The sequence below is a fragment of the Poecilia formosa genome, unplaced genomic scaffold (assembly GCF_000485575.1).
Source record: "Poecilia formosa unplaced genomic scaffold, Poecilia_formosa-5.1.2 Scaffold89, whole genome shotgun sequence".
NCBI classification, from domain to species: domain Eukaryota; kingdom Metazoa; phylum Chordata; class Actinopteri; order Cyprinodontiformes; family Poeciliidae; genus Poecilia; species Poecilia formosa.
The window spans coordinates 1,138,027-1,156,252 of record NW_006800028.1 but is presented as its reverse complement, the minus strand read 5'-3'; the positions used below and the strand labels follow the sequence as shown (position 1 = coordinate 1,156,252).

At 40.8% G+C, this 18,226-nt stretch overlaps 2 protein-coding genes across 3 annotated transcripts; one reads left to right on the top strand and one right to left on the bottom strand.

Annotated features, from left to right (window-relative positions):
* Positions 1-1,839: 1,839 nt before the first annotated feature.
* On the bottom strand, positions 1,840-5,180 carry LOC103141777 (isotocin-neurophysin IT 1-like). 2 transcript variants are annotated; one of them, XM_016674047.1, is made up of 4 exons: positions 5,005-5,180; positions 4,808-4,932; positions 3,829-4,033; positions 1,840-2,186 (listed from the first exon to the last, which is right to left on the bottom strand). In XM_016674047.1, exons 1-4 carry the CDS (start codon positions 5,066-5,068, stop codon positions 2,044-2,046), a joined length of 537 nt encoding a protein of 178 aa, XP_016529533.1. In that variant the 5' UTR covers positions 5,069-5,180; the 3' UTR covers positions 1,840-2,043. The 2 variants fall into 2 exon arrangements, with proteins under 2 accessions (XP_016529533.1, XP_016529534.1); XM_016674048.1 differs by having other exon boundaries at positions 4,808-4,929.
* Positions 5,181-6,773: 1,593 nt separating this feature from the next.
* LOC103141779 (zinc finger protein 366-like) lies at positions 6,774-17,382 on the top strand. The gene is made up of 8 exons (XM_007557545.2): positions 6,774-6,863; positions 7,726-7,883; positions 10,725-11,744; positions 12,055-12,222; positions 12,858-13,008; positions 13,944-14,135; positions 15,650-15,824; positions 15,905-17,382. Exons 3-8 carry the CDS (start codon positions 10,732-10,734, stop codon positions 16,474-16,476), a joined length of 2,271 nt encoding a protein of 756 aa, XP_007557607.1. The 5' UTR covers positions 6,774-6,863; positions 7,726-7,883; positions 10,725-10,731; the 3' UTR covers positions 16,477-17,382.
* The last annotated feature ends 844 nt before the right edge of the window (positions 17,383-18,226 follow it).

The following is an 18,226-nucleotide window of genomic DNA, read 5'->3' as shown; positions in this document are numbered from 1 at the left end:
CTTCAGTAAAAGTATACTGATGTAGCACTAGTCTTACTTAAATAACCTTTTTGAACACTACCCACCTATGATCATCGCAAACAATTTGGATGTTGTGTAAAAGTGCAGTATTTCTTACCAGTCATCTCAAAAAGTGAAACGGTCATTTTATAGGAATTCATTTCAAAGAGCGAAATATTTCCAGCTTTCATTTTTTGCAGTTTTGATAATTATGTCCTACAGGTAAAGAAACCCCAACATTTAGTGTCTCAGAAAATTAGAATGTCACATTGACTCAATTAATAACATGTTTTAAGCACAAAAGTATTTACATTTCTGTGCACTCGATACTTGGTTAGGGCTCCTCTTGAATGAATTACTGCATCAATGCGGTGTGGTATGGAGCCAATCAGCTTGTGGTGGAAGCCCAGGTTGCTTGGATACCTGCCTTCAAGTCACCTGAGAGGGTTAAAGGTCAGGGGAGTTTGCTGGCCCGTCAATAAGAGGAATACATGGCCACTGAACCAGCTTTTAGTACCTTTGGCAGTGTGAGCAGGTGCCAGGTCCTGCTGGGAAAATAAAATCAGCATCTCCGTACAGCTTGTCAGTAGAAGGAAATATGAAGTGCTCCAGAATTTCCTGGTAGACGGCTGCATTGTCTGTGGACTTCAGAAAACACAGTGGATCCAAACCAGCAGATGGCATGGATATAAAACCGAAATAATTTAAAGAAATACATAAAGATCAAAAGGCTAACAAAAAAGTAATAAGTGTGGGTGTTTTGGGGGAAACCTCATATGTAAGCATGATGAGTTAAGAACATTTATGAATTGTCACCTTTCGTAAAAGTTCCTACTACTACTACCTCTAATTGAGTATTTTCTTGAGCTGAAGAAAAGTCTTTGTATCCCTAAGCCATCTAGACCCAGAGGGAGCAAAAGCAGACTGCCAGAGGAGCAATGTGTGTCACCTAGCCGACAGAAAAGAGAAAGAAATGACAGCTAGGTGATCAGAGGAAAATTCTTTAAAGTCCTCTGGGAGGCTGAATATAGCAATACGGGGTGAGAGGTTCGTGTTTCCAGATAGTACTTTAGGCATGCTATTGCAGGAAACCCGCCAAAACACTGTACCAGTAGGCAGGTATGAACTATATGAGTGAGGTGTCACGATGAGGTGTATCACCAGGAATCAACTATGCTGTTACAGATTTGTGAGAGAGAGCTGATCATTGTAGAACATTCTAGAAAACTATAACTGAACAAGCAGGAAGCAAATTGAGCTAGTATGGATAGTTTGGTGGCAAATTTCCAACCAGTCGTTTTGCAGGGTGAACCTCAGGTCACCTTTGAAGTTGTTTTGAGATTAGATAAACGTGGAGAACTGGAGAGAAGTGACCTATTCGAAATTAAAGGGGCTCTATTGTGTAAATTTGACTGTTTTGAGCTTTACATCATGTTATATCATAATTCCCTCATCAAAAACAGACATGGAGTGTTGCCTTGATTCTTTTATGCNAAGCAGACTAATATAACCGTTTATTCTGCTCAGTGCAACATCGCTCGTCTGCAGCCTGTCTTTCAAAATGTTTTCCTCTGACTGAAACACATTTCTTTGTCATTACCTCTTGAACTGAACACAGTTCAGACATTAAGCTGAGAAAAAAAAATGGCTCAAAGGTGTCCAGATAATCACCCTAAAGGTTGCAACATTGATATTTGCACACAACCTCATGTGAGGATCTGAAAGATAAGGGCAGCTCTGATGATAGTGGGATATGTTCGAACACTAAACCTGATAAGGCTAATGCTGACCCTTTCTTCACCTTGTGCAGAAAAGAAGAAAAAAAAAAACAGAGGCATGTTATACTTTCTCCAAACTTTATTTCAGCATGCAGAACTCTGGATGACCTCTCTGTATTCATCCCTGTTTTCATACTCAAAAATATATTGACAAAGGCACTCTACTGAAGCGCTAAAGGTGGTGACAGACATGGAAACACAACTATACAGCAGGAACTACAAGTCCCATTGTCCTTGCAGAGAGACCTTCGGGTAGCGGAGGTGCTCATTGGTGGGTTCGGTGAGAAGTGTGGCGGGCCAGATGCAGGAGCCTGAGGATGATGTCGGTGGGGTCACTGCCTTCCAACTGGCTGCTTTGGTCGTCTCCGTCGTCCTCAGGGAGGCACGACTGATCAGAAGTGCAGCTTTCTGTGGTGGAAAAAAAGAAAGACGGAGGAGTTAATGCTGCGGCATTTCACTGCGACTGCACTTTAACGAGCAGAAAAAAAGGCATTTTCCTGTAATTTCCCCACCACTTAGAGCTACAAGAGGATCAGAATGATCTAAAGAGAATAATCAACATGTTTGTTCCTGCTTTTATTGTTCTGCAAGTCTTCTGCTTTTATTCCATGTTGCCTATTAAGTGGTTAAATGCCGCTTTTGCAAGTTTATTTATTTTAACAGTGTTGTTTTCTTGTAAATGTGACCCTGTGACTTAATGGTACTTGCCTGTTTACATTAAGATAACAAATTTAAAGCAACGGTTGGTTTCTAAAGAGGATTTCAACATAAATTCAGCCTTTCAAGAAAAGGTTGCAAAATTAGCATTTAAACTGGAACGAAAAAAGCTGCTACTGATGCATCGACACCAGTAATGAGTCATATTTAGATTAATTATACATCCTTCTGTCAGAACTAAAAAAGAAATCTTTCAGATGAGAAGTGAAACGCTCAAAATCGAAGAAAGGAAGTATGTTCGTCTTCTGTTTACACGCATAGATCTTTATGGTACTTTAACTTGATTTACATCTAAAAGTTCTCTGTGCTTATCTAAAGGCTGTCGTGTAAACTGTTATTTAGGTATTTATAGAAAGTTCTACAATGACTATCTAGAATCTGTTTTTTGTTTCTTAAATTAGAAATTTCACTTTGTTTTCACTTCACACCTTAGTTTCTTTAAAATATGCACTTTGCTCACATTTGTATTTAAATTGTGTGAGGATTTAAACGCTTTGGCAGATAATTACAATAAGTTGAGAAGCCCTCCCTGTTGTCAGCGAATCAAATAAAAATGTTGATGTTGTAATAAAATTATATGAATGTTTAAAAATGGGCCTTGTTTCACCCAGGGTTGTTTCGAAGGTAATGTGTGTTTCTTCCATACACACTGCCACCTACTGGCCAACATGGGCATGTCCTTTACCATTGTTGTCCTTATCCATTGTGAGACGTTTGTCGACAAAAACCAGAACTAAAATACTGAAGGGATTTTTAATTATCTTGGATTAAAATAGTTTTTAATCATCTGGAAATAAAACTGACATGGCGCAACACTGGGTCTTAACCAAAACCGATCCATTTAGTTTGCGACTTTTAGGTTTTTGAAGCCAAAGCAACAGTTTTTGAAAATGAGTTTACTTGTAAAAGTAAAGTATGTGACTTGAAGACCCAACAACAGTAAAGGAGGGAATCAAAACTCCAAGTTAGATGAGTAACGGTGCTCTATGATATCTCGGAAAATAAAGTATGATGTAGAACAAATGGAGCTGAAGATGATGGAGTAATGAAAGACGCACAGGAGACAAGTTTTTAAAAAATTACACTAAAAATATAAAGCAATGGTAAAAAGCATATTTTCATATTTTATACAGTTATCTTAATATATTGTGTAATTTCTTTGTCTAGACATTTTTTGATTGCCTGTGTTGCCATAATGGACTGGTACATTTTCTTCACCTGCTACTTGAAAAGCAAGAACGTTACAATTTTTTTTTCATGCCTAAAGTAAATGCACCATTCCATTACGACAACTTTTTGTCTTGAATCAGTGTCTGTTTCCGGATTCTCTGACCTGCATCGCAGCAAAGTCCTGCAGCGGCGCAGCGTCCTCCCTCTGAGCCACAGGCTCTCCCTCCGGCCTGACAGGGGGTGAGCAAGTAGTTCTCCTCCACGCAGTGTGCCGACTCGGGGGAACCCATGAGGCAGCCGATGCCCTCCCCGCAGCAGATGCTGGGGCCGTAGCAGCGGCCCCGGTCTCCAGGGCCGCAAGACATGCACTATGGAGGGAAAAAGAATCTGAGGTATTTTTTTGTCTAGTTTCTAGTGCAAATATCTTAGTGCACTTAAAAGAAGACAAAACTAATGTAAAATGAACTTTTATGTGAGATACAGGAGCTTTATGTCAGTAATTAATTAATATTGATGAAAACGTATTAGTTCCACTGGCCGATTGAGTCACTTATAACTTGAGAAAAACGTCTTGCTAGTGAAATAATCTGACAGTGGAATTAATACTTTTTCATCAATATTAAGGAATTATTTATCTAATAGAAGCTCATATTTATAGCTGAACAGTTAGCTGTAAGTTAGTGCACTTGAAATAAGAAACTAGACCAAACGTAACAGTTTTTGCAAATTAACTTGTTTTGTGTTTTTGCAGTGTTTATCTTTTACCATGCTCATTCAATTTGATGCAGTTTGTTTCTATACTGCCAATTTGCAACAAATGCCATCTTACAGCACATTACCAAACAAAAAAGTCCAATTTGTAAACAGAAATAAATCAAGTCAGTCTAATAACTGTATACACATTTTACTGCATATATTTCCATCCTAGATTTTCAGTTCTATTTCTGAAATTTATCTTGAATCCAACACGTTCTCACATTTCTGAAGAGAAAGAAAATGCAAGGAGATCTGTTCTGAAAGTTGTCATAGCTATCTATATTTTTTTGTCATTCAGCTTTGATAGGTGACAAATTTCAATTTGACAAGGAAAAAGCATTTTACTTTGAGTTTGTAGCTTAAAAATTAAAATTGGAGCGACAAACCTTTCGGAGAGGAGCATCCATGATTGACCTCTTTCCACCGATGGGGCAGTTGGAGATGTAACACGCCGAACAAACGGACAGGAGGAAAAGCAGGCCCACGGACATGGCAGCTCCAGACATTTCTGCTGAGAATAAAGGCTGTTAAATACAGGAAATGGACTCGGCTACAGAGATGTCCTGAGATCAAACCCGTTCACCTGTTTCTTCACGATCTGCTTTACAAGCGCTCAGAGGTGATTGCTGTGGTCTCCGTCCTTGCATCTGCCGTTCACAGGTCTTATATATTCCTCAAGGCAACTTTTGAAAGTGACCCAGAAAGCCGAAAGCCACTTAAAAATCTCTAATGAATGTTCTTTGGATGCAGAGATGAATCGTCACAGTGGGAGGACAGGGTCAAAGGGCCAGGTCGTCGTGCTTACGTCTCTTTTGGCGAAGTTCATTACTGAAGGTCTTGTGGAGCGTGACCGTGCATGTTAGAGATGAGAAAGACCATCAGAGAGGTCAAGATGAGCATGCAGGGTTGAAATTATTCTAATTATTAAAGATCACACGGACTGTAGAACGTTGATCTGCAATTATTAGAAGACAGTTTGAGTTTTGGGTTTATTCTTAAGATTTTTTGACATGTTCTGGAGTGCTGTCAAGAAAGAGTGAACTTACAGGTGATCAGAGGAGGTCTGTGGTCAAAACTGAACGCTAAGTGGCCGCGTTTGGCTCGGCGGCCATGTTCTCCTTGAAGCAATGCAACACTGATGATGACAAATCGTCCCACTACTAAAAATGTCCTCCATTCTTCTTTAAGTCCTTAATTCTTCAGAGGAATTGAGGCACACATTGTTCAGGATCTGAGGTTAATTGCTTTTATGAGCTAATTAACACACTTAATGACCAGCCACAACCCGCAGAAGGCAGCTACATCTCAACAATGATATGAGCTCAATTAGTGCACCTTTCTGCAGAAGCCACCTCGTTTCAACTAACTTTTGTTCCAGGTGTAAGTTTGTTAGAAACGAATATGTGGAACAACTCACAGTTTCACTTGCCTCCTACTGGCTGCGAGTTGTTTACCTGGACAAGGTAAAGGAACAACCTTCCCTCCATCTATGCTGATGGGAATGTGACAGTTTTGTGCAAACATTTACAACACAAAAGGCCTTTGAAATTCACTTTTGTTGAGTAAAGCTTCCATCTTTAATATTACTTTGTTTTTTTTTTTTGTTTTTTATTACAAATTACAGTAAAAAAAACAACAACTTTGCATTTCTATTTATTTTTACTTTACTCCCTGTAAATAAAATACAGTGAAAAAAACAAACTTTATAAATCATGTAATTGGTAAATGTGGTTCATATGAGTGTGATTAATCTCCCATCATCTTCATGGAAGAGAAGCAGGAAGAACAGCCGTATAAATTTTGTTTGAAGTTCACTAGAAGCCATGTGTGGGCCGTAGGACGCCCATTAGACCAAAATGCATCTGTAAGTCGCTACATGCATGTGTGGAACCTTGAGCACACCATTCCCCTGATGAAACACGGTGGTGGTGGCAGCATGCTGTGGCCATGCTTTCTTACATCTGTCACAGGGAAGCTAGACAGAGTTGGTGGGGATCTGAATGAATATAAACACTGAAATGTTAAAGGCTGCAAAACATCAGGATTTAAAGGCCTTTAGTTTCATCTGTGTTTCTGGAGTTGATGGTTTCTTCATTATTTACTTAGATCTGGTCTTAGTTCATTCATCTATGTGTGTTAACTTCGGTGCATTAGAGTTGGGTTCCTTAAGTTTTTCCTTTCATCTGGTTTCCTGTGTCTTAGTTTTGTTTCTTTCTCCTTTTCTTCAGCCTCCCAGCTGTTTTTCATCTCCTCATTTCCTCTGCCTGCTCTCCCTCTCTCCCAGCTGCCGCTACTCGCCTTTGATTGCTCCTTTGTCACGGCCACCTTTCCTTCAGTACTTAAGCTCTTCAGTTTGTGTTAATCCTCACTGGTTCTTCTGTTGATCTTTGTGACTTACTCCATGCCTTGCGCCGTCTGTCCAGCCATTTCTACCTGCTATTTGTAAGTTTTCTCAGCAGTTTCACTAAATATGTCTTCCATGACAACTCCAAGTGTCTGTCTACCTGTCATGCCACAAAACACAAGAGAGAGGGAGAGGTTCACTGTCCAGCAGGACGATGACCCTAATCATACAATCAGATCTATGATGGAATAGTTTCAAAGCTCAAGTCCAGTTTCTTGGTGGTATTATGCTGCAACTTTTGGATGCATTTCTTCCACAATCAAGTCAAATAAATACTTCTTTTCAGGCCTCAGAGACAAATGACTTAATGATGAGGGATATGCATCCACAAGCCCCAGAATGGTGGGTGTCCAGCAATGCACCCTGGTTAAAAATAAAAAACAAAACCGTATCCAGTTGTTAGAATGGCCTGGTCAAAGTCCAGGCTGAAATCTGTGGCAACATTTAAAAATTGCTTTTCACACGGTTATCCATGTGATCTGACTGAGCTTTTGTGATGTGGGAAAACATGTTGAAGGGGTATGAATACTTTTGCAAGGCACTGAATTTCACTGCAAACTAAATCATCTTGCATTTCCTTAAAATAGACCGATGGTAAAAAAAGAACGTAAAAAATGACACCAGTGGAAAGATTCAGTCCATCATTGCATGCCAATTCACAACTCTTAACAATTCAAATTGTGTTTGTGCAACATCAACTCTCCTCCTCAAGTTCCTCCAAAAACCTGTGCAAATCCCTATTTCATAGAGAAATGGAGATGTCTATCTAGTGTTTCCTTATTTTTCTGCAGGAAGGCACTAGGCTTGTTGACTTCCTCTCCCCTCCCTTCCTTCCTTCTCTCCGAAGGTACTCATCTGAAAAATGAGAACAAAGTGATTGTTCCTGTTCTCTTTCTTAAGTCACTTCAAATGCTATCCGTGGACGGGCGGCTCATTGTCAGGAGAGCTGCGGAGCGAGCGAGAGGAAGAGAACTCAGGCTCAGGTACAACAGCAACAAGAGCAGCAGCGGCAGCACTTCAGCCAAAAGCATCACAGAGAGAGGGGGAGAAAAACGCTGGTAAGTTGCACGCAGGCTTCCCTGCAGCCTGACAGGACACACTGGCATGGCACAGACTGGCACATGAGGAGGGGCTTCACTTTTAATGGATTGTTTGGGATGAGTGTGGCAAACAGGCAGGGGTCTGTGCTCACAGCGACTCAAGCAGCAGCAGGAGGAGTGAGGAGGACAGAGTCCAGGAGAGAGAATTCAACTTCAGAGACAGAAAACAATGAAAACTTTGATTTTCGTTTCCGGCAGCTCGAAAACCTGAAAAGTGACAGAATAATATTTTTGATCAAACTTGCACCCTGCATTAGGAATATTATTTTTTAACACATCTGCACTTTTTTTGTTTTGTTGAATTGCAATTTCTCTGTGTCCCCGCATCAGGAATATTCAAATTGTTATAAAGGTCTGCAGAGAGGAGAAATCATTTCATAATTACAAAATGTATTCTAAACTGTGCTGTTGTTGACCAAACACTGAATAACAATTGTAGATTATAAATGCTGAACTGTTTATCTAATATCTCATAAAGGTCACATTCTACCACTGTAAACGGCTCACCTTTAACTATTATGTTAGAATAATAGTTAGTTTCCAGCTTATTCTCACGAATAAGTTGGAAGTGATTACCAGGAATAGAAGGATGATGTTATGAACGACATTGTTTAGAACTGTTTTGAATGCCATGCAGAAGTGAGATGGTTCCCCTTTTTAGTTATCGTTTTCGTCCATCGTCTACAAAATCACACTAAGAGACGGCCGTGAAGATGCCATCTACATCACTGTTGTTATTGTTAGTTACTTGAGTCAGAAAGCCAATTTTAACATGGTGAGAAGTTAGAAAAGTGGACAGTTCTTCTGTGCGTGCAAAAATAAAGCGAAGAGATGAACAGAGCACAGAGAAAAGAGATGGAGAAGCGAAAAGTCTGCAGGAGGTAGAGGTGAACATTTCTCAGAGAACTTCCCGATTTCAGACGAGGAGGAGACCTGTGAGAAAGAAAGAAGTGAAAGGTTTCAGGTTGAACACCGAAAGATGTGGGTGTCGGCGCCGCTCCGTACCCTTTTCAACCTTTACTTTATAAAAATGCTTCAGAGGAACTGCTCCCCATCTTCAACTGAAACCAGAAGCAGGGTCAGAAGATGAGCTTTTATAAACTGTTCCTCTTAATGATGCGTCTGGGGGTAAAAATAAGCATTGATCGAAAGTAGATCTGCTTAATAACTGTACTTTGTATATTTTAAAACTATTAGCTGCTCTTTTTTTGATGCCAATTCTGCAGATCCGTCTCCGATTTGGATCTATTACATGTCACACCTCTGATTCACTTTACTTGTTTAAATATCATTCAAAATATAAACTTTAAAAAGTCAGATTTCGGTTTCCTCATGTCTTGCTAAATTGTCCAAACTCCTTTAACGCTCTCTTTTTTTTTTTTTTGTCACAACCACAAACTTCAGTGTACTGCCTTTTGTTAGGGAACATTAGAAACCAAACATGATGCTTCAAACATGAAGACCAAGGTACACAGCAGACAGGTCAGGAATTAAACAGTGGCGAAGTTTGAATTACATTTAGATTAGAAACAGATATCCTGAGCTTTGAACACCTCTCAGATGAACACAACTGGGAACCTACAGAGACATGGCAATAAATCTAAACTGACACTCTGAGCAAGGATAGCATTAATAAGCATGTAAAAGACTCTTTGTAACTCTGGAGGAGCTGCAAAGATCAGGTAAGAGAATCTGTTGAGATGTAGGAGAGCGAGAAGAGAAAAGTTACTGTTGCAAAGAATGTCATAAGATTTCCTAGATAAGTGGGACAAGGTTTGCCAATCAGATGAGTGAAACTGTTTTTTTAACCAAAAAAATAATCATCCTGAACTTGACAACCTCACAGTGAAACATGGTGATGAGTGGGACATTTCAAGAGGAATGAATAGTTTTCAATGCACTGTAAGAGGACATGTATTCTGTAAAATCAGCTTGGCTAATATAAAAAAACATGAGCTTTTTAAATTAAGTATTCATAGGTTTTAGACCAGAGCAAAAACATGTACTGCAGACTTCCTCTGAAATCTGCAAGCAGACTGATGAACATCAGTGCCTAACACTGGGGTTTCCAAACGTCACATGGACTAAAATCAAGTCAAAAGGAATTCTGGGCCCTAAAATACATCTTACAGCAACTCCAACAATAAACTAAGCATGCAACAATTTAATTCAACAAATGAAGTGGTCGATTTGTTGATGGGAAGGATTTAGAAATCATTTTAAATCCAAAACTTACTGCAGGTTTGCCTTGATAAAAGTAACTTTGCAGATTTTCTAGGTATCAATTGGGGGGGAAATAACAGAACACAACTGTTGAGAACGAGAATCTCAATCGATGAATCATAATTTGTATTGACACATGGAGCATAAAATCAGCCAAGAAAAGCATTCAGACTTTACTTATTTTATTAACTTTCTAGGTATCAATTGGGGGGGAAATAACAGAACACAACCTAATGAATTCTGATCAATAAAATCTTGTTTGAATAATGCTTGCTGTATTTAGCCAAGTTTATTAAATTAACTAAAAGCTAATTTTTGGTGCAGCAAAGTTTACTTTTGAGTAAACTTCACAGGTTCTTGCAAGAGAAAGCAAAAAACACAATTACTTTTTGTGTTCTGGCCAGTATGTTCTATTGTAAGATGATTTTACTTTGTGATAATTTTGTCCTGATTAAAAATAGAAAGTCCACATCAAATAACCTTTGACTTTGGGGTCAAATTTGTATCCCTCCCCATAACGGCCCCCCACACTTTGGACACCTCAGGTCTAACAGCTGCTTGTTCTGTTTTCTGTAGAATAACGATGGAGAAAGACACTGTGAACTTCTCACCAGGCGACAGTCCGTCTCAAGGAGACAGGCTTAGACAAGCACCTCAGCGGGGTTTCTACTTGGGCCCAGCCCCTCTTTATATTAAGCCCCCAAGATTCTCTTTACCCAGTTACCCCACCATCGACCCCTACAGCGCTCTCACCACGCCGGCGTTCTTCCCCGTGCCCGGCCTCGGTTACGTTCCCAAAGAAGGATTCCCAAAAAAGAAGAGGCTTCATCTCAAAGCGGGCGCCCAGGGGGAAGAGTCGCCTGATGTACAACAGGAGGAGGCAGAACAGAGCAGGAGCAAGAAGAAGCTGAACATCTCTCATGTCCCCTTCTCGCTTCCACCTCGCTCCATTTCCTCCACGCCCTCTCGACCAATACCTGGGATGATTGAGCTGAATAGGCTGCAGCTTCACAGCAGATCAGCAGGTTTGAGTCTCCCTGTGCAGGTGAAGCAGGAGCCTCCCAGTCCATCCTCTCTTTGGCCTTCCTCACCTCTCCATCTCCTCCACCCGCCTTACTTCCCTCCTCTTTCTCACGGCCCTTTCCCGTACCCCTTCTTCATGCCTGGGCCCGTCATGCACATCCCACCCGGTCCCTTCTACCCCAGAGAGGACCCCCGCTCCAGCAAGGCCCCACGTGACGAAGCTCCCCGCGGTGAGACCACCAACGCCGAGAAGGCGGGTCTCAACGTCCATGTAGATGACAGCTACTATGTGGACGTCGGCAGCGACCAGAAGAGATGGAAGTGCCGGATGTGTGAGAAATCCTACACGTCCAAGTACAACTTGGTCACGCACATCTTGGGCCACAACGGGATCAAGCCGCACGGCTGTCACCTCTGTGGGAAGCTGTTCAAGCAGCTCAGCCACCTGCACACACACCTCCTCACACACCAGGGCATGAGGCCTCACAAGTGCCAGGTGTGCCACAAAGCTTTCACCCAGACGAGCCACCTGAAGAGACACATGATGCAGCACAGCGACGTGAAGCCATACAGGTAGACATCTGGTAAATGTCTTAGTTCACCTCAAATAAGACAAAACTAACTTACAAGTAACTTTTCAGCAAGATATTGGAGTTTGTTTTAAGTAACTTAATATTGATGAAAAAGTACTAGTGTTAAACTCCTGCCCTATATCTTGCTGAAAAGTTACTTGTAAGTTAGTTTTGTCTTATTTCAAGGTATTTAAACTAGAAACTAAACCAAAATTATTTGGTAATATTTTGTGCCTTTGCAGTGCAGGTAAAATTCAGCTCTTTATTGCCACTCTGCTGTCACTTTAACGTCCATTTTCTAACTCCTGCAGCTGCAGTGTGTGTGGCAGAGGCTTCGCTTATCCCAGCGAGCTTCGCGCCCACGAGCTGAAGCACGAAAAAGGGCAGGAGAATGTGTGTGTGGAGTGTGGTCTGGACTTCCCCACCCTGGCCCAGCTCAAGAGACACCTCACAGTTCATCGAGGTCCCACCTTGTACAGGTGAGTACAAAATCCTTCCAAAAGATATTTATGATGTTGCCTGGTTTAAAAAAAAAGACCCTTGTTCTACGCTTTACTTCGTAGATAGCGTCACTAGACTCTTGGCTACGGAGAAACACTTAAGTTTTGAATCTAACGCAATTAACATTTGGCGGTGACGTTATGCAGCTTACCGGAAATGGTCTTTGCTGTGTCGACCAGTGGGGGCAGCATTAAATGCTTACAGCGTTTAGCCTGCTGGAAATTTATTAGAACAAGTCTTCGCTGGAAGCGGCCGTCCTCCACTGCAAAGAGAGAAATGCCGAGTTGAACGAGGCGGCTGCTAATTTTACTTCAGTGTTTGGAAGCGTGACCAACACAAACTGAACGGATTTGTTCACTTCCTCCGCTGCTATTGCTAAAACTACAAGCTTATTGGGGGGTGGGGGGAGGACTTCCCCATGAAGGAAGAACGGAATTTTAAAACAGGGCAGAAAATTGACGTCATTGTTCACAACTTCGTCTTCTGTTCCCTGATTGGCCCGGTTGAAATTCTAACGGAGGAATAAAAATCAAAAGTGAGAATAACGTAGGAAGACATGCATTTCTTCGTCCTTTCTGCACGGTTGAATAAAAACCATCTTCGGTTCCTGCAGGTGCACAGAGTGCCAGAAAACTTTCCAGTACCCGAGTCAGCTTCAGAACCACATGATGAAACACAAGGACATCAGACCGTACATCTGCAGCGAGTGTGGGATGGAGTTCATCCAGTCGCACCACCTGAAGCAGCACACCCTCACTCACAAAGTAGGTTCAAAAGGAAGGGAATGCAAAACAGAAACCAATATATTTGAGAGAAGAGGTGGCTGAAATGCAAATGTTAAGCTTCAGCAAATCCATGTATGATTTATAACCTTACAGATGATTAAAGGAAAATGGAAGCATTTTTCTCACGCTTATTTGTTTTGAAATTAAACCCAATACTTCCTCCTTGTGAACCGTTTATTTTAAAACGAAGCATTACAATAAAAGAAAAATATCTTTATTATTCATGCCAGTAAACATAAGGGAAATTCCAGCAATTTAATTTCAGGTAAGAAAACATCCAGTAATGCATGAGTCAGTGCAATTTCTTCAACGTAAGATCAATACTTAAAACTTTAACAAGTATGTTTCACTCTTTAGCTGTTATTGATGCCAAGAATGTTTTACTTGAAGGGTTGCCATAAATTCATTACAACTTGCCTTTGCCATGCCATTATAAAAACACAGTGTTTGCTGCATATTTAATGTTTTTTACTTTAAATGTTGAATAAACGCCGTGTATTCAAATATTTTGCACTGCGCAGTGCAAAATATTTATACATTAAACACCATAGAGCTAGGGTATCAAACTCATCAAAATCGCAAATGTCCTCAAAGGGGCAGTTGTTCCAGAATGTGTTGGTAACATTAACAAATTGTTTAAGATATTGATAAACACCCGTCTCTGCATTTTATGAGTGCTTCTTGAAATTAAATCAACCTGTCGCATTGAATTTGGCAGTACACAAATAAAACTGCTCTGATTTGATTGATGATATTGAATCATCTTGAAAGCTCCATTTGTGTGACCAGATTTGGCCCCTGGGCCTCGAGTTTATGACACATGTGATGTTGAGTTTCTGTCCAGAGCTCGACATTTTCTAAGCTAAATTTAAACTACAGATTTATCTTTCACCTCTCGTGTTCTTGCTCTTTAGGGGGTGAAGGAGCACAAGTGTCGCATCTGCGGCCGCGAGTTCACACTGTTGGCCAACATGAAGCGCCACGTCCTCATCCACACCAACATACGGGCCTACCAGTGCCACATGTGCTTCAAGAGCTTCGTCCAGAAGCAGACTCTCAAGGCTCACATGATCGTCCACTCGGACATCAAGCCCTATAAATGCAAGGTTGGTCAAATGTTGGTCTGAGGTGGAGATATTTGGATTTATATTTGTATATTCCTGTAACTTTTCTTTTGTGCACGAAAACGTAGTCATGGGGTCTTGACAAACTAAATGCAGAAAAGGGATACAGAGGATTTTATTAATGTGCCAAGTGATAACTCACATTTGTGTGGAAAAGGTGAATTGTTTTGCATGCACAATACTAAACTAAATGGATTTTTCTAGTTTTGCCCTGCAAGGTAAAGGTAATCGAGGGTCCAGATTTATTGTAAGGATAAACCATTCCAACCAATCTGAGGTGTTCCCTGCTGTCAAAGAAAGTTCCTTCTTTTCTGGAGTGACCTATGTGTTATAAGCGCTGAGACGATGACCAGATAGCAGAGAGGCTCATGGGAGTGGGAGCCTCCTCGTCCATAGGAAGGATATAGCGGTGCAAACCGCCTTTCTAACAATGGCCCCCCCAGCCTCCCCAGAGAACAGGCCCCACAAATAGATTTCATCTCGCTTTCTCTGCTGCTCGAGGGAGCTTCCTGTTTTCTCACGGTCCTCTTGGACAGTTTACAGTCCCTCTCTCCTCCTGAAGGAAAGGACCACCCTAATAAAAAAGAATGCAGAGGAAGGACAGCGCAGGAGTTGCCCTTCCCTGTTCTCCTCCTGGCCCCGTCTCAGGGTTGCTTCCTCTCTCCTTCTGCCTCTAGCGCTTTCTGTTTTTCTTGTGCGAGTGCGTGTTTGCGTGTGTGTGTGTGTGTGTGTGTGTGTGTTAGAAGTGAGAGAGGGAGGGTGAAGACAGAGAGGAAAACAGAAAAACAAGGATAGAGGGAGGAAGAAAGGGTGTGTGTCCTATTGTCTGCACATTCATTCATGATTACGTGTTGCTTTGCTATTCTGTGATTAACAGAGAGGAAAAGTCTGAGATTAGCTTTGAGATGCTGCAGAGGAATACATTTGCTGAAGTTATATCGAAGTACAGTTTCATGATTTCATTTTTCTTTTTCTTTTTATGGCAAATAAATGTTAGTTTTGTGCATTTAATCCAACTTCCATTAAAAATATTCTGTAAAGTTTTGCTGCTGCAGGCAAATCTTAACATCCACTAAAGTGTAGGACCTTAAATATTAACCTACTTGCAGTTTATCATAAGATGAAATAATAGTTTCCCAGTTCAAGCTGGCATAAACATAATACCATTACAATCAGGAGGGAAGGATAAAGAAATATTGCATATTTGATAAGTCTAAATGTTAGAATAACATCTAACATGTCCATGAATTAGCTTAACCTTAAATTTCTAGAATGCAAAATGAAATTTCTAACTCTATTTTTTTGTTACACTTGTGGACACAATCATTGTTGATGTTGAATACAGTAAATCCTTTACAATTGAGCGATATTGGAAGGAAAGAACGTGACAAGCATCCTGCAAAAGACGAAACTGGATTCAGAACAGCTAAAAGCAGCATTAGCATCTCGCTTGCTAATCAGAAACCTTACATCGTATGTAATTTCTTCTCTTTCAGCTTTGTGGGAAGGAATTTAACAGAATGCACAACCTAATGGGACACATGCATCTTCACTCGGACAGCAAACCCTTCAAATGCCTCTACTGCCCCAGCAAGTTCACTTTGAAGGGGAACCTCACCAGACACATGAAGGTTAAACACGGAGTCATGGACAGAGGGCTGGACGAAAGATGTAAGTAGGAAAACACTGCAAGGATTTAACATTTTCGTCAGTAAAAGTCGCTAAACGTTTTAACATGTCCTTGATCTTAGTGTTTCGTCAAAGAGGACGCCTCTGCCTGAACAGCTCCATGGGCCTCATCTCCCACTATAGCCAAGAGGAACCGTTCGACCTCTCCCAGAAAGCTCCAGGCATGCCCAGCCTCCGTCTCTCACAGTCTGACGGCGAAAGCATCCCAGGAAGCTCCTGTCAGGAGGAGGATGAGGAGAGTTTGTACAGAAGGAGCCAGTACAGTCCAGAGGTGGATCAGCAAGAGCCCCCAGGCGCGGACCAGTACATTTCTGACCTGAAGGAGGGAGAGGACGGTCGGGCTGATGAACTTCGAACTGGGAAGATGCCGAAACTAAAGAAGTACCTGGATAGTTCAGAGGACGAGTCTTTGGAAGGAGAGAAAAAATCACAAGGTCAATTTGGTAACACACGCCGCCTCCTGCAGTCGGAATCCTCTGATGAATCTGATGAAGAGGTGGATGAGCAGGGATACGCTGAAAGAGTCCGCTCCGAGTCATTTGACTATGACTCGATTTCAGAAGACGAGCGTGAGGAAAGCAAACAGCCGCTGGATGGTAGTTATGAAGGCATCGACGTAACAGAGGAAAACTGAAAGAGAGTTGATAGAGCACACAAAAGAAATTACAAGTTAAATCACGAATTGGAGAGTGAGAAAATTTTGTCAATGGCAAAAGTGAGCAAAAGTGTCTCTATTAGTAGCCATACAAAGACATTAAATATTTATTTTGTCTGACATTAAATTGGACAAAACCTTTCCTACTTTAGGTCAGATACAATTTTACAAATGGTTTCTATGTGCCTGAAATAGCAAGATTCCTTATATATTTTATCACTTTCTTTCAAATTGACATACATCAATATCATAATTCATTTAAACAACTGGAGAAAAAGATCAAATGAAGGTGCCATGGCACCATAAGATCTTGAGATAGAAATCCACAACATTTGAATTGGTTTAAGTTACAGCTGTGAAATCAACATCGCAAACACACCAATTCATTTGTGACATAAATTAATAAATGGAATAAAATTTAAAAAGGAGACATTCGGAAGAAAACTGTGGACGATTTCAAGATGCCCAACAGTGTTCATCTGTTTAAAAATAAAGTAATGGGAATGTCCAGAAAGAGGTCAGAGATTATGATTTTGTGTTTGATCTTCAATTGTATTTTTAATTCTAACATATTGTGTTCATATGCAGATCAGAAAATACACATGGATGCTTAAAGCTGTGAATTGCTACCAGTATCAGACATTGGGAATATATTCTGATTTATAAATGAGAATTAATTTGTAAATATAATGAAAGATTTATTTAATGTGCTATTTTTTACAAATCGATTTGTAATGTTCACATGATTTTGCTTCAACTGTGACTGAATTGTGTTACTTGGCATGTTTGAAGACAGTTTTTGTGGGAGATCATGCGAAAACCAAACTGTAATCAGGTTCCAACAGCACAAATTTGACTTGTGTAATAAACTGTGATTTAGTTTCTTTAGTGTCTAAATTTTGAATCTGTATGATTTAATAAGATTGTTGTTCTCATCTGCTGTGTGGGTTTTCTGTCCTACTGCTGTTAAATTGTAGCAATAACATGTTTCTACTGAATAAACACAAAATAAAATTCTCTTATTTTATTTTTTTCGGAGTAATTTTAAAGATGGCGTTAGATTTTCATCCTGTCTGACCGACAAGTTCTTCACCAAACATTAGATGGTTGCTGCAAGTTTCAAAAAGCTTGCATTGCTCCCTCTGCTTCTCTTTCAAAGCAGAGGAAGAGGAAGAGAAAACACCTATCCCCTTCTGTCTTTTAGGTTGTGATCAAACAGTGACGGACACAGTGGGTGTCCCAGACAAAAGCTTTGTGTCTGTGCGACTCAGAGTAAAGCATTGTTACTCCTCATTGCAGAAGAATCTACTAAAACTAAAATTACTGCTTTTTCTAAAGATTGGTGCCTGAACAATGGTTTCCATGCTAAATAACACATGACTGTGCAGACCAGCTCACGGGGTCATGTGTGAGCCTTCCTGCATTAGAAAGCAATAAATGCAACCTAGTGTTTGTGTTGTTTCACGCAACAGCGCCCATCACTTGTTTCCACCTCACGCTATCGTGCCAGTTCAGGTAAACGCAGTCATTTCTTGTTAGGTGAAATGCAGAACAGCAGCTTCTCCATTTCTGCCCAGCCACGACCACCGTGTCCCAGAGGGCGAAACTGCAAACAGTTTGAGGAAGTTCTCACATCCTCCTCCTCTTTCCTTTCCTCACCTACACGTTTCAATCCCAGCCCCTGGCTTTGAGAAAAAAAGCCACAAACGGTGCATATCTGTCGTCAACA

Excerpts from the sequence above, each read along its gene's own strand:
- LOC103141779 (XM_007557545.2), top strand. The coding sequence starts at position 10,732 with ATGGAGAAAGACACTGTGAACTTCTCACCAGGCGACAGTCCGTCTCAA. Across the intron at positions 14,136-15,649 it reads TCAAGCCCTATAAATGCAAG|CTTTGTGGGAAGGAATTTAA; the intron begins GTTGGTCAAATG and ends CTTCTCTTTCAG. Across the intron at positions 15,825-15,904 it reads CAGAGGGCTGGACGAAAGAT|TGTTTCGTCAAAGAGGACGC; the intron begins GTAAGTAGGAAA and ends CCTTGATCTTAG.
- LOC103141777 (XM_016674047.1), bottom strand. The coding sequence starts at position 5,068 with ATGCAAGGACGGAGACCACAGCAATCACCTCTGAGCGCTTGTAAAGCA. Across the intron at positions 4,933-5,004 it reads AGCAGATCGTGAAGAAACAG|CAGAAATGTCTGGAGCTGCC; the intron begins GTGAACGGGTTT and ends CTTTATTCTCAG. Across the intron at positions 2,187-3,828 it reads AGGACTTTGCTGCGATGCAG|AAAGCTGCACTTCTGATCAG; the intron begins GTCAGAGAATCC and ends TTTCCACCACAG.